The sequence below is a fragment of the Camelus dromedarius genome, chromosome 11 (genome assembly GCF_036321535.1).
Source record: "Camelus dromedarius isolate mCamDro1 chromosome 11, mCamDro1.pat, whole genome shotgun sequence".
In the NCBI taxonomy this organism is placed as follows: domain Eukaryota; kingdom Metazoa; phylum Chordata; class Mammalia; order Artiodactyla; family Camelidae; genus Camelus; species Camelus dromedarius.
In genome coordinates this window covers 59301330-59314346 of record NC_087446.1, presented here as the reverse complement: position 1 = coordinate 59314346, position 13017 = coordinate 59301330, and the positions used below count along the sequence as shown (strand labels likewise).

The 13017-nt window shown below is 47.6% G+C and overlaps 1 protein-coding gene across 1 annotated transcript in view; it reads right to left on the bottom strand.

Annotated features, from left to right (window-relative positions):
- Positions 1-13017, bottom strand: part of PPM1H (protein phosphatase, Mg2+/Mn2+ dependent 1H) — a 227627-nt gene that overhangs the window by 66009 nt on the left and 148601 nt on the right. Inside the window, exon 5 of the mRNA XM_031462356.2 lies at positions 6160-6244. Coding sequence (XP_031318216.2) covers positions 6160-6244 — 85 coding nt within the window. The remainder of the gene's footprint in view (positions 1-6159; positions 6245-13017) is intronic.

Genomic DNA, 13017 nt, shown 5'->3' with positions numbered 1-13017 from the left:
TGAGGCTTAAATATGTAGGGGTTAGAGTCTTTCATAAAGAATACTCTCCATCTTAATTGCTCTTTAAAAATCTCAAAGTAGTAAGAGCCAAGCCTGTAGATACAGGCAACTACAGAATTGGATATTAAATACAATTCCGTCTGGTTTATGTGGATGTCAAGGATAAGTCACATTTAAATTTCTACACGGGGGCGCTCATCTGTCAGAGGAGGAGCATGCCCCCCCAGAACAGCTTTAAAATGGTAAAATGTAGATCTTATGATAAAGGAGACACATGGAAACCAGAATACTAATAGAGATATTAAACAAAATTGCCTAGATCTGTCAACTCTATAACAGTTTAATGTATAGAATAAGGGGTAAAAAGTGTTCATTTACATAGAACATATAAGGTTTCCATATTCATATGCCTAATGCTGCCTCTTCCCAAGTAAAAATCTGGGGAAAGGCATTCATTTGTAGAGAGAATAACTCAAGTCAGCAGAAAGGATTCGCCTGCAGATCTTCAATCTCTTTGCTTCTGCAAGTGGGATGGAGAAATTTTATAAAAGGCCACAGTAGTCCCGATGGCAGGATGGCCATGAAGAAGTTCTTCATACATAGTTATATTTGAAAACTACGAGGTTTTATCTTGTCCCCGATCCAGGCCCTGTTGTAACACTTGTTAATCCTCATCCCAATCCTGTGAGGGTCCTGTAACTACCTCAGTTCACACATAAAGCAACTAAAGCACAGAAGACAATCTGTGGGTAAGTTTTTGCCCAAGTAAAGCTCAGTGAATCCTACCGGCCTCTCTCAAAGCATATTTAGCTTCAACATACTTAAAGGATGTATGACATTATCTTGTTTCCTCACACTGAGATCAATTCTCAAGGGACCCTATGGGGCGATGGCTCTGGCTTTATGTGCCCAACTTTTTATTCAGAATATTTTGTAGGACCAGGGCTTTTCCATATGTGTAGCAACTGCACAGAAAGACTGATTTCTTTTTTTTTTTTTTAAAGAAGAAAAGGTAGGGATTCCTTCTCATAATGATTTTGTTCTGCTGTGTAGAATGCATTTTCTTAGGTCTGCACAGTAGGTTTAGAGGGCCTCCACGACAAGTCTCTGACCCTCCCAATCTGGAATAAACAAAACACGCATTTATATTCATTTTCAAAATAAGGTGCTGGAAGCAGTGAGGTTCAATTATAAAGGCTAATGTCTTCAGAGTCTTCCCTAAAGCCAGGCAGTGCTCGTAGGGAAGCCAAGTGTCAGCTCTGCCCCTGAAGCCCTGGGCAGTGCCAGTTTCACACTAAAATTCTTATGGCTTTTTCTTGATGCAACTGATAGTAAATAGGAAAAATGTCAACCACTCTAGCCTGCCATTTTTTAATTTGAGATTTTGAAACTCATACGCAGTTTTGCAAAAGGGGTTAAACGGGGAAAGAGGTGGGATTGGAGTGGATTTGTCCAAGACTGCGTCATCAAGCAAAGCAGAGTGGCGGGGAAGCTGCCTCCCTGTGACTGAAGCCAGGCTCTCGGGCTTAACAACCTGCTCCCAAGGTCAAGGGTGAGGTCGAAGTGGAGGATCAGCTGTTTTCACTCACTCACACACTCGATCATAGCTGCCTGTCTTAAAAGCAGGTTTAGGCTTAAAGCATATACTTCTTGGGAGATAATTCTTGAGAATGAAAAAACCCTGAAGAGCCAAGAGGCACACACTGTCCACTTGAAACCTTTCCAAGCTCAGGCACCAGGGAAACAGCAGACAAACCAAACCAGACTCAGTGTAGAAGGCTGGGGGCGGTCCCAAGGACAACGCAAGACATCACCTCAGATAACGTAGCACGTGTGGGTATCAAATGCGCATTTGAAACCCACTCTCATCCCCTCTCTCCATTGCCCTTGATGATAAACAGCTGCAGGCTTGAATTATCTACGAGGACAGATGTGCATTAGTTGAAGGTTGGATGATCCCGGCACATCTTCATGTAATCAAATCAGAGTTTATAAATTTGTCTCGGCAGAACAGAGGGGAAGCCGTTACTCCCACACCTCAGGGCTCTAAGGTTCCCCGTCAAGGGAGATCCATGTCTGGCTGTCACCTGAAGCACATCACTCCAGGGTGACATGATTTTTCTAGAGGCCACAGTATCAGAGCAGTAAACTGCCAAGAAACACCCACAAACCAGACTGCTTTCCCTCCTATCTGGGCCTTGACTCCATCGAGCTTGGTGGGCCCCTTAAATATCTTATTTCAATCACCCTGGAAACGTTAATAAAATCACCTAAAACCCAGCAAGAGAAGAACAAGGCGTATTCGTGACTATCGGACCATCAGCTCTCCCCGGCTGCTGGGGCACAAGTGCACGGCCCCTGACCCCCTCAGCGCACACCTGCCACAGGCCGTGTGAACAGGTCAGACCCTCAAGCCTGTCTGATTAATCACCCAGCACAAGAACCTACAGAACAAAGTTCACGTTACCCGGAGAGCTGCTACGAAGGGCCCTCTGAGGTCAGGATCCAAGACCAAACAGGATTAACGTGCCTGCCACATCCATCTCTTTATAATCTGCTTCCAGCTCTGTAATCCCTGAGCGTCTGGACTGTGCATAGCAAGAACATTCTTGCTTGACGTGGATCAAATGGTTCATGTACAAAGGGCTCTGACCCCTCTCCCCCCACCTCCAAGAAAATCATTAACCATTTCTGCAAGTCAAAGAGCCCTGGGACTGCAGGCATCTGCTCAAAGCAAGTCCCTGGGGACCCAAAGGTTTTCATGATCTCTCACAAGTGTTTCTTGAGACATCATGAGAATAAAACTCGATTTGACCTCAGAATAAAGAATACACTGTTAACTTCCAGTGATGTCCTAACTCGTTTAGATCGTGTAAAGGAGACTACAGCTATCATTAAACAAAACTGTTTCACAACTAGTTTAAGGGAACTGATGTTTCCAAAAAATGAACTGGTAGGATTAGATGCACCTAAATTTGTAAGATATCTCCTGTATTTGATGTCATTATGAGATTACTTTTTATTTTGATCTCAGAATATATAATAAATATTTCAATATTTCTCCTATACATTTCACTCAGGAGAAAAGGAGATTCAGAGACATCGTGTGAGGGACTTGAGGTCACACAGCTCTTGCCTGGGCGGGGCCGGGAGAAATCCACATCACACTTCCGTTTTCCTTTCATAACTGTTATCATTTTCAAGATTTTATGCTATAAACTGCCTAACTCTCAAAAACTTTACATAAATATTTCACCACAAAGTTATTTTGTCTGTCAATCCCCTAATTCTCTCAAATACTTCACCCCAAAGATTCACATCACAGAGCACGTGAATATTATTACTGGAATTGTTCATTTCAAAGCATATATTCCTAGACGCCCAACAGGACAGGAGGCTGGACAGCCAGGGTATTTTATGTTTTGGTCATTTATACTCCTGTTGCCTGGGGAGAAAAGTTTTCGTTTATAAATTAGAGAAACCTACGTAGTTTAGGAGTCAGGATTAAAAAGAATGGGGACAGTGCTTTTACCTTTTAGACATTCAGATATTAGGCTCAGTTCAGTGGGTTCATGGTGTCCATGCTGATCATGCAAGGGTGACACCAAAATACACATTAATTTTAGAAACATCAGGAGAGATTCTTAAATAAAAATAAAGGGAAAAATGCCACTGTGGTTTGCAGGCCAGCAGAATCTGAAGTGGCAAGACTGGTTCATTCTCCAATAACCAAGTGAGTGTTATGCGGCACCAAAGAAGGCCACACATGTTATGTCACTTCATCCTCACAGCTGCCTTCTGGGGTTCTCTTTGCCCATTACTGACAGTGCCGCTGGGGAATCGGGCAGGGGCCCGGTAGAAATCACAGACACAGTCGTGTGACGAAGCTGAGCTCTGAAGCCACACGCTTCTTATTCCAACCATCTCCAAATAGACCACCAGTATTGGAATGTGAATCTGAAAACTGCCAGCCTCTCCTCCCTCCTAAAAAGTTCATGTTGTAAGCTCTTGGTACCGTTCTTGCCACATGAAAATGTGAAAGTGTTTCAAAACAAAGAAGTCCATCTGCTATTACTCACTGCCTTCAGCCAGAGTAAACAGGAGATGGTTTCTTTTAAGGGGCACGGAGGTGATGAAGACAGGGTACAGTCGAGGCTGGGGAGGCAAAGGCCTGGTGCCGCCATGAGAGGTTTCAGGGGAGGGAGCGGGGAAGTCCTGTGTGGTGATGATCAGACATCAAGACAAACTGGCTCCTTCAGTCAACAAATTCTGATTCAGTGTCTCCTCTGTGCTGGCTACTGACGCTGTCAAGCGTCTAAGGAAGGGGCCTGCCCTCCAGGACTCAGTCTGGAAGGGGAGACAGAGCTCAGAAGAAGCAATACAATACCCCAGGCTGGGGGCTTCTACACGGAGCTGTGTGAGCACTGGGGACGGACCCCTGGGAGGTAAGGGGACACTTCCTGGAGGAAGTGACATTTCTGTTGGAGTCTCAAAGGACAAGGAGTCTTCCTGGCAGAGAAGAGGGGAAGGATCATCCTGGCAGAGCATATTTCCAAAGGCATGGAGGTCGGAGAGATCACAATGTGTCCTGAAAACAAAAGATCAAAGCCGCAGCCTGGGATGCACGGTGGCACCGGTGGGGTTAACAGTGAGGTGATGCCGGAGAGGCAGATGGGAACCCCGATTCTGGGTTGGCCAAGTGTGGCCAGCCTTCTGTCCACCGTGGGAGCCAATGGTTTTTAGGCAAAGCCGTGACAAGGTCCATGTGAAGGTCACATGGGGCTTTGTGTAAGGTGGATTGGAGAAAGTTAAGCAGGTAGCAAGGGGGCTGGCGGTTATGAACCCTACTTGCAAGGACCCTGTAGCTCTCTCCTTTATAAGTGACAGGTCAAGGTCTGGAAAGGTTAAGAGACTTGCAACAAAGCTAACAAAGCTGCCCAGCTGGTGCGTAAGAGTGGGATGAGGATGGGGTCCCACGGGCTGCAATTCCCTTCCTCCCACCGAGACTGCCAAACACAGGGAGGGCTCTAATCCTGGGCCCCCCAAAGTGGCTCCAGGTTTATCTACTTGAACACAGCAAGATAAATTCAAAAATAATTGTTGGTCAAAGCCTGAAGAAACGTTTTTACCTTGGTTCTAAATTCTTGCTGTCTTATGTACCAGGTAACTACCAAAAACAACACAGCTTAGCTACTGGGTAAAACCAACACAACACAGAGAAGGGAAGTGAGGGGAGTGCACGGCTACTTTCTAAATTGACCAAAGTCCTCAAAGCCCAGCTGTTCCCAAAGGCCAGAATTTAGACATGAACCAAGTCCTTCTGGAGAAGGCTGGGTTAATTCTTTCCTAGGAGCAGAAGGTCACTAACTTAGCCACACTGCCTAAAAAGAAAGCTGGTTGGCAGGAAATATTTCATCCACAGAACTACTCTTTACAGATAATCCCCAAAGATGCCCACCCCAGAGTAATCCAGGACGATGACCATAGTCATGGAACTGAGATTCTGCCTAACACCCGACCCCCTGGTTTGAGGGCAGGGAATTTATTCTGTTTCCCAGAAAACTCAAATCTTCAGTGAAGCAAAAATTCTAAGATCTGAAAAACCAAACAGCCCTCCTATAGCCCTCTCGTAATTTTGCTCCAAAGAGGGGGATCTACGTGAATGTATTTTCAGGGTACACACAGACTTTTCTGCCATCTGCATCTCTGCCCAAGAGCCCTGGAGACTTCATATCTGAGCACAAAGCAGCGGTGTATCTTGGGCTGCCACCCTCCTCGTGGCGAGATTCAGCCTCGTCTGAACCCTCTATTTGAGTTAAAGTGAATAGCAGGCCTAGGAAGAAGATAGCTGCCTTCTTTAACACGACGTTTCATATTGTTCGTGTTAAGCCATTAAAGGAAACAGAGCGCACCGTGGTCTTTGATTGGTTACAGATGGGAGAAAATCAGCCACGGTAATAAATGCATGGAGACGGAGTGGGTCGTTGCACACGGAGCCGGGATGTGTGATCCAGGAGGTGCGTGAGGGGGAGTTAATACCATATGTCACTTACTGCTGTGGGCCTGCACTCATGTTAATAGCAACACATTCCTCCCCAACAGCTCCGACACCATCCCTGACACCACCTCTGGGCTCTGCCAAACCCAGAGGACTCTTACCAGGTACTGAAGCCGCTGGCGCTCAGTCTCGGGGGTGAATTCCGAAGACATGGGGATGATTTCTCCGTTTCTGATGATTATAGCCCTGCAATGGTGAAAATGCATGTCAGTGGCCGATGTCATAAGCACCTGGATTCTGCGATAACGCCACAGCGAGGTCAGAATACACATGCATGCTCAGGGGATAGTCTTCCTTCCAATCTTCAAGGCACCAGTTCACTGTCACCAACTCTGGATCCCTCACCACACTGTAGGTATCTTTAAGGGCATGACATTCTCATTAGCTGACATTTACTTTTTCTGCTAGCTTAACGCCCAGCATCAAGTATGCTACCTGGCACGTAATAGATGCTCAGCGAATAAATGGCTGGGTCAATGAATCATGCACAGAGGCTCACTCTACACTAGTGCTCTTCCATCGAACTTTCTGTGATCATTAAAACTTGTGCTTCAATCTGTGCAGTCCAGTATGGCAGCAACCAGCCACATGTGGGTCTGAGCATTTGAATTATGGTTAGTGCAGCCAAGAAACTGAATTTTAAATTTTATTCACATTTTATTAATTCAGCTTTAAGTTAAGCAGTCATAAGTGGGCTAGTGTTTGAAGTAGTAGAAAGCAGAGCTCCAGGTGACTGGTTACTGTGGGCCAGCAGCACAGGCCTCCCCAGGGAGCTTGTTAGGCATGCAGACTCTCAGGTTCCACCACAGACTAATGTATCAGAACCTACATTGTCGTAAGAGCCCCTGGCGACTCACAGGCACATTACCATCTGAGAGCACCTGACCTAGACTCCTGAGATTCTAGGGTCATATCCTGGGTCCAGGAGAAACCATTCATCTCATCTTAAAGGGAGGAAATCCATACACTCCCCAAAACGTGCCCAAGGGTGACCACTGACCCCAGTACTCTTGGGAGAACGGAGCTCCCCAAAGCAGACGTTTAAAGGAGAGGCTTCAGGATCGGTAAGTGTGGAGCAACCTTTCCTAAGCCTGTTCCCGGTGGAACCTCCTGGGCTCAGCCCTTGTTCTGCAGTGGCTCCTGACAGCACCTCCCCATTATCGACCTGTTGTGGTCGAAGGCTACCATTTCTACGACAAATGCAAGCGGCTTGGGGAACTGCATTCTGTTCAAACCTCAAAGCTCCCTGGTGTCAGGGATGCAGAGACCTGGGGAACCAACACACTTCTCTGTGAAGACCCACAAACACGGGAAATACCATCGATGAGCTCAGCTCTGGGTAGATGCCTCGCTGCCTAGGGGGCTGTATTCTTTGTGCCAAGAAACCCTCGGCACCTCTCCCTCGCCCTGGAGAGGCAGGCGGTCCCTGACTTAGAAACTATCCCTGTAAATGGCTGCAGCCACTTGACCCCTCCCCCACCCCCTGGCCACCTGTGCCCCGTTGCTGCTGTCATAGAAACTGGTGGAGGGGGCAGGCAAGGGAGGAGGTGACAACACAAATCTTGGGGGCGTTAAAGAATTCATGAATCTAGGAGAAAAATGACCTGTGAGCAAATGGAAAGGTTTGGGGGGCTGACTCTGGAAAGAGGATGCCTCTTGCTGGAACAGTCGTATCACTTATTATCCTGCTGAAAATAGGACAAATTAAAGATTCCTTCTTGTAAACTTGTAAAATGTAACCATCTCCCAACCCCCAGAAATGGTGATATCCACCATTCACAAATCGCTGTAAGTTAATTGAAATTGTCTTTGTCCTATTTATCAGCTGAGACTAAGGACAGTAAGAGAGCAGGGTTTTGGCAGAGGATAGAGAAACTTGGGGAGCGAGGGTGCGGTGTCAGCAAGGACCAGGGTGGGGCCTAACCTGAAAGCAGCAAGAAGGGTCCTGAGAACGTGGGGGACTAGAGCAAAAGTCACGCCATAAATTCCCAAGGCAACCTTCTGTTTCAAAATTTTGCTTAAAGCTACTCTTAACTCTTTTTCTTCCTTTTTCCTTCATGGTCCCTGAACTCCAGCTTCCAGGCTAAGAAAGTTGGATATTAGGAGGGAAGAAAAAGACAGTGAGTAAGACGAGGAAGAAAGGGAAGGTGGAGGATGGGGTGTCAGAGTGGGCCTGTCGGGAGGAGACGTCACACGCCCAGCCAAGAGACAGGAGCTCCTCCTCCAGGACCAGAGTGTCAGGAGGTCGGGGGCCTGGTCTGGTTGTTCACTATTATAATTCCAAATGCTTGGCATCACGCCTGTCACATAGCAGGAGCCTGGTGAATATAACTGAATATAAGAACAGATGAGAGAATTCAGGAGAAGCTTTGCCTTGAATTTGAGCGAGGAAGAGAGTGGAACTAGGAGGTGGCAGGAGTCCACTTACACAAGGAAAGTGGGGCGGACTTCACAGAGGCGAGAGGAGCCTTCATCTGCAAACTCCCCTCTCCCTCACCTTCTCCTCCTGACCAGTGCGAGTCCACCCATCGCTTCCAACCCCAGAGGTCTCCCCTACATCGCTTATTCCCTCTGTATTCCCAGCCCCTCTCTCTACTGGCTCTCTCTACCCAGAGTTCAAAACTATGCTCAAGAAATTGACACGTTGTAACTGACTATACACCAGTTTTAAAAAACAAAACACTGTGTTGAAAATCAAAAAAAACTGAAACCGAAACTGAAAGCAAATGAACAACACTCTCCAATCCGAAACCCACCTTCTCGGGCTGTTCTCTGTTCTTTCCCAGCCAAGGTTTACACTTAATAATCAACTTTCGGGTCTCTACTTCCTCCGCTCTCATTGAGCCATCAGACACAGGTAAATTCACTTCTTAGCCCTCTGCTCACCCAACTGCTCTCACCAGACCCTCAGCGGCCTCTTTGCTGCTCAACCCACTGGGCATGACCTCATTCCCTATCTCCTTGGCAGCCTTTGATGGTCTCTCCCAGCCCTGGCTTCTGGGACACGGCTCCTCCTGGTTTCCCTCCTACCTCCCAGGACTCTCCCTCCCAGACTCCTCTCCTCCTCTAGTGCCGGGAGACTGCCGTTTTGTCTCTTTACCCCGCTCCCTGGGCACTCACCTCCTGATGCCCAAATCCCCGGGATTTGGTTTAGAAGCCCCTCCCACATGCTCCCTGAGCCTGGAATTCCTTCTAATAAAGCACATATCCCATCCTGTTGCTCATCACTTAACTGCCTGCCTTCCACGCTAGCCTGTAAGCTCCTCAGGCAAGAACCACGTCTGTCCTGCTCAACACTGGGGCTCCACTACTGCATACGGTGTCCAGCAGTTACAAGCAGGACTGGCTACATAAGTTCCAGGGTCCAGTGCCAACTGAAAATGCAAGGCCTTTTGCTTAAAAATTAATGAGAATTTTACGACTGTGACAGCAGCGCACTAAGCCAAACGTGCGGGCCCTCCTGAGTGGGGGGTCCTGTGTGACAGTGCAGGTCCCACCCTCGTGAAGCTGGCCCTGCCTGTGTGCCCTTAATATTTACTGCATGAATCAATGGCTTCGACAACGACATATGCTGATGATTCCAAATATGCTCTCCAGCCCACACATCCCTGCTGCACTCCTGCCGGGAGCAGCCAACTGCCAACGGATATGCGCTGGGATACTCGCTGGCATCTCAGACTCAACATGCTTCAAACTTAATGATGCTACCCCCACCACACCCCCAAATCTGTTCTTCCAGCCTTTTCTGTCTCAGGGAACAGCGTTCCTTTCCACCCAGGGCCCATTTCAGATGCCATCTCAGCCTTCTCACCTTTCTCACCCGACACATCCACGCAGGCAGCGAGTCCTGGGGCTGGCGCCCGCTCCACAGCATGCAAATCTGTCCCTGTCCTTGGTTCCTTCTGTTGGTGCCTGGGTTCAGGTCCCCTCCGGGGCTCGTCTGCCTGCCTCAGGAGCTCTCCTCTGCCCTCCCTGCTCCCAGGTCTGCCCTCCTCTGACCCCGGCGCCACAGGGTCACCAAGGTGACTTGAAAGCACTACTCTCATCACATCATACCCCCTACCTCAAGCCGGGGGTGCCTTCCCAGCATTCCCCTATTTCCTTCATTATCTGGGTTTTGCCTATATTTCCATTTTTAGGGGTGAAGTGGGCTGTTTATTAGGTTTCTTTATTTAATTTTAGAGGATTGAACCCAGGGCCTCACGCATGCTAAGCACACACTCTACCACTGAGCTGTGCACACTCCTCCACCCCGGGTTCTGCCTGTATTTCTGGTCCGAGCCTCACGCTAGCTATTCCTTTCGCCCTACCTCTCCCTTCTTCTGGCCAACCTAACCCCTTCTCCAAGTAGGCCCAGGAGAATGCCCTCCCGGTCGACCTTCGACGCCCCTTCTCTGAGAACCCAGAGTGTCACATGCTCGGTGTATCCCAGCCCATCCCAGCCCGTCCCAGTCGTCACGGCGACGGCCGGCCTCTGCGGCCCGTCTCTAACCACCTGACGACGTTTTCAGGCAGAGTCTAAGCCGTGGTCTCTGACTCTCCAGCACTCAGTGCCTGGCCCGTGACAGACACGCAGTAACTACCTGCTGAGGGTTAAGTGACTAAATGCATGAAGAGTAAGCTGGACTTGGATGGGCTAAGGGAGGCTCCCGGAAGACAAGACCCTAAAGAAGACTTTTCTTAATACCAAGGTCTGTAACTGTCTGTCTACAGTCTGAGCCCTCAAAAATCCGTATGTGTTTTCATTGGTTTTACAGAAAGACAATGGGCCTAAAAGGATGTTGTTCTGGCTGAAGGACCACTGAAAAGTGACTTGAAAGATAAAGGGAAACTAGGCAGGGCCCTGTCCTTAGTGGGAGCGGGGAGAATGCAGCCACCACTAGGGTTACTGGTTTTCAATTTCAAATTCACACACACAGTAAGGCATCAGCATTCAGTTCTGATACTTACTACTAGGGTAACCCTACCTACCTACTTTCATAAATAGATCATTGTGTCTAAATCCATCTATGTACAGGACAGTCTTCACTTGGTCTGAACTGCCAAGTTCCTCCTTTATGAGACGTCCGTGGAGTAAAGATGGCAGCATGCTTGGCAGCCAAGTCTTCCAGTCCCTACATCACGATGTCTCTTCCTACGTGATTCCGGCTTCCTTTCAAGCTCTCTTTCATCCCTCTGATCCTGGGATCAATTTGTCAGAGAGCTAGTCTCCCGCCTCGGGGGAGGGCAGTGAGAGGGAAGGGGTTTCAAAGGGAACAGAGTGCACATGAAGGCTGACAAACCCTGTACTAAACAACCAATAAAGTAGAGAGATGCCTTTAAAGCCACATTCTCTCATCATAGGATCCTTATAGACGTCATATCTTCCACTTCACTATCTTATGAAATGTTTTTCCTAAACAGAAAACAAGAAAGCCACGGCAGCAATGAGCGTCAAGGAGAGTTAGGCACAGGCTGACCTTTCTTCTGGGGCCTTGGGTCCAGATCTGGGGATGTGACAGTGGTCAGGGTGACACTGCGTTTCCCTGCTCAGTGTCTGGCCAGAGACCAGCTGATGTAACCACCTCCCACCTGGTACCCAGCACCACACAGAGTGGGCGGTTCCTAAACACATTCCCCAAAGCTAAGCCTCTCATTCACAGAGACTGTGATTCATATTTCCATGCTTTCATTTCTTATCCAGTATAATAGAAGGGGCAGCACTTGTGACACAGTGAGTGATAGGGTTTAATGCATTTCGTGAGTCAACTGCAAGGATGGGAGAAGAGGAGGTAAAGCAAAGACATTAACAGTTTTTAAGCCCTCACTTCCCCACATTCGCTGCACGAGATAAGATAAGATAAGATAAGGTGCACGAGAGGATAAGAACAATTTATTCCTAACTGATGAGAATTCTGAGCTCAGAAAACAGGTTCTAGAAAATTCTGCTATTTATACCCACCAGTGTCACCATATGGGGTCAAAAAGACCTACTTTTTGTTCCACACACTGGTCAAAAGGTTAACTGGTCAAGAGAAAAATAAAGGACCAAATGGGATGCACATTTCAGGTATTTGATCAATTTTACAACTTCTTTTAAGGAGATCACACTCACTCCTGTCAAACCCATCTCAGAGCAGGAGGGACCTTCTCCAAAAGGCATCTGACAAACAAGCAAAAGAAAACAGATATAAAAGATGCGATCAGGCAAGTGACAGGAGGGAAAATTCAGACATTCAATAAACACGTGACAGGAAGCCCCGCCTCACTCGTCCAGGAAAAGGCAACTTAAAGTAAAAATTAAGTAATTTCTGCTCATCAGGTTGGTAAACATTTATTGAAAAAATTAACGACATACAGCAGCTCTCCTAGGGTGAAGTGAAAAAATCATTCTCATAATTAAAGGGGATGTGAATCATGACCCCTTTTAAATCTCCTACAATTGTAACTACATAACCAATGTCTCAGCCATCCTACTTCGGGGAATATGCCCTAAAGAAATAAAAGGCTCAGTACAAGTCAGCGATTCATTCTTAACATTATTTGTTGTGGCAAAGACTGGATACAGTCTGAATGTCTATCAATAGGGGAATTGTTGAACGGATTGGTTTGTAATCTGTGAGATATTACACAATCACACACACACACACAAACCCGAAACCAAGAGCTGAGTCTACATTTTGTGTACTTTTAAGAAAGAAAAGCATGTTGTAGAGTAATGTGTGGTATAACCCCATTTTTGTAAAAACAAAAACTAGATACAGATGCCCTATACTCAAGAGGTGTCTGATTCCAGGCCAGAACCCTGTGTGTGTTCCTTCAGGCTCTGCAAAGGCTTTCCCGGGCAGGCCTGCCGGGAAGCTGCCCTCCCCACACCTGGTGCTCAGCCAGCGCTCTGCGGTCTCTGGGGAGGAAGAGGGGGTGGGCTGCAGGCCAGGGCTCCCTCTCCCCACCGTCCCCCGCAGGTCACCTGTACACAC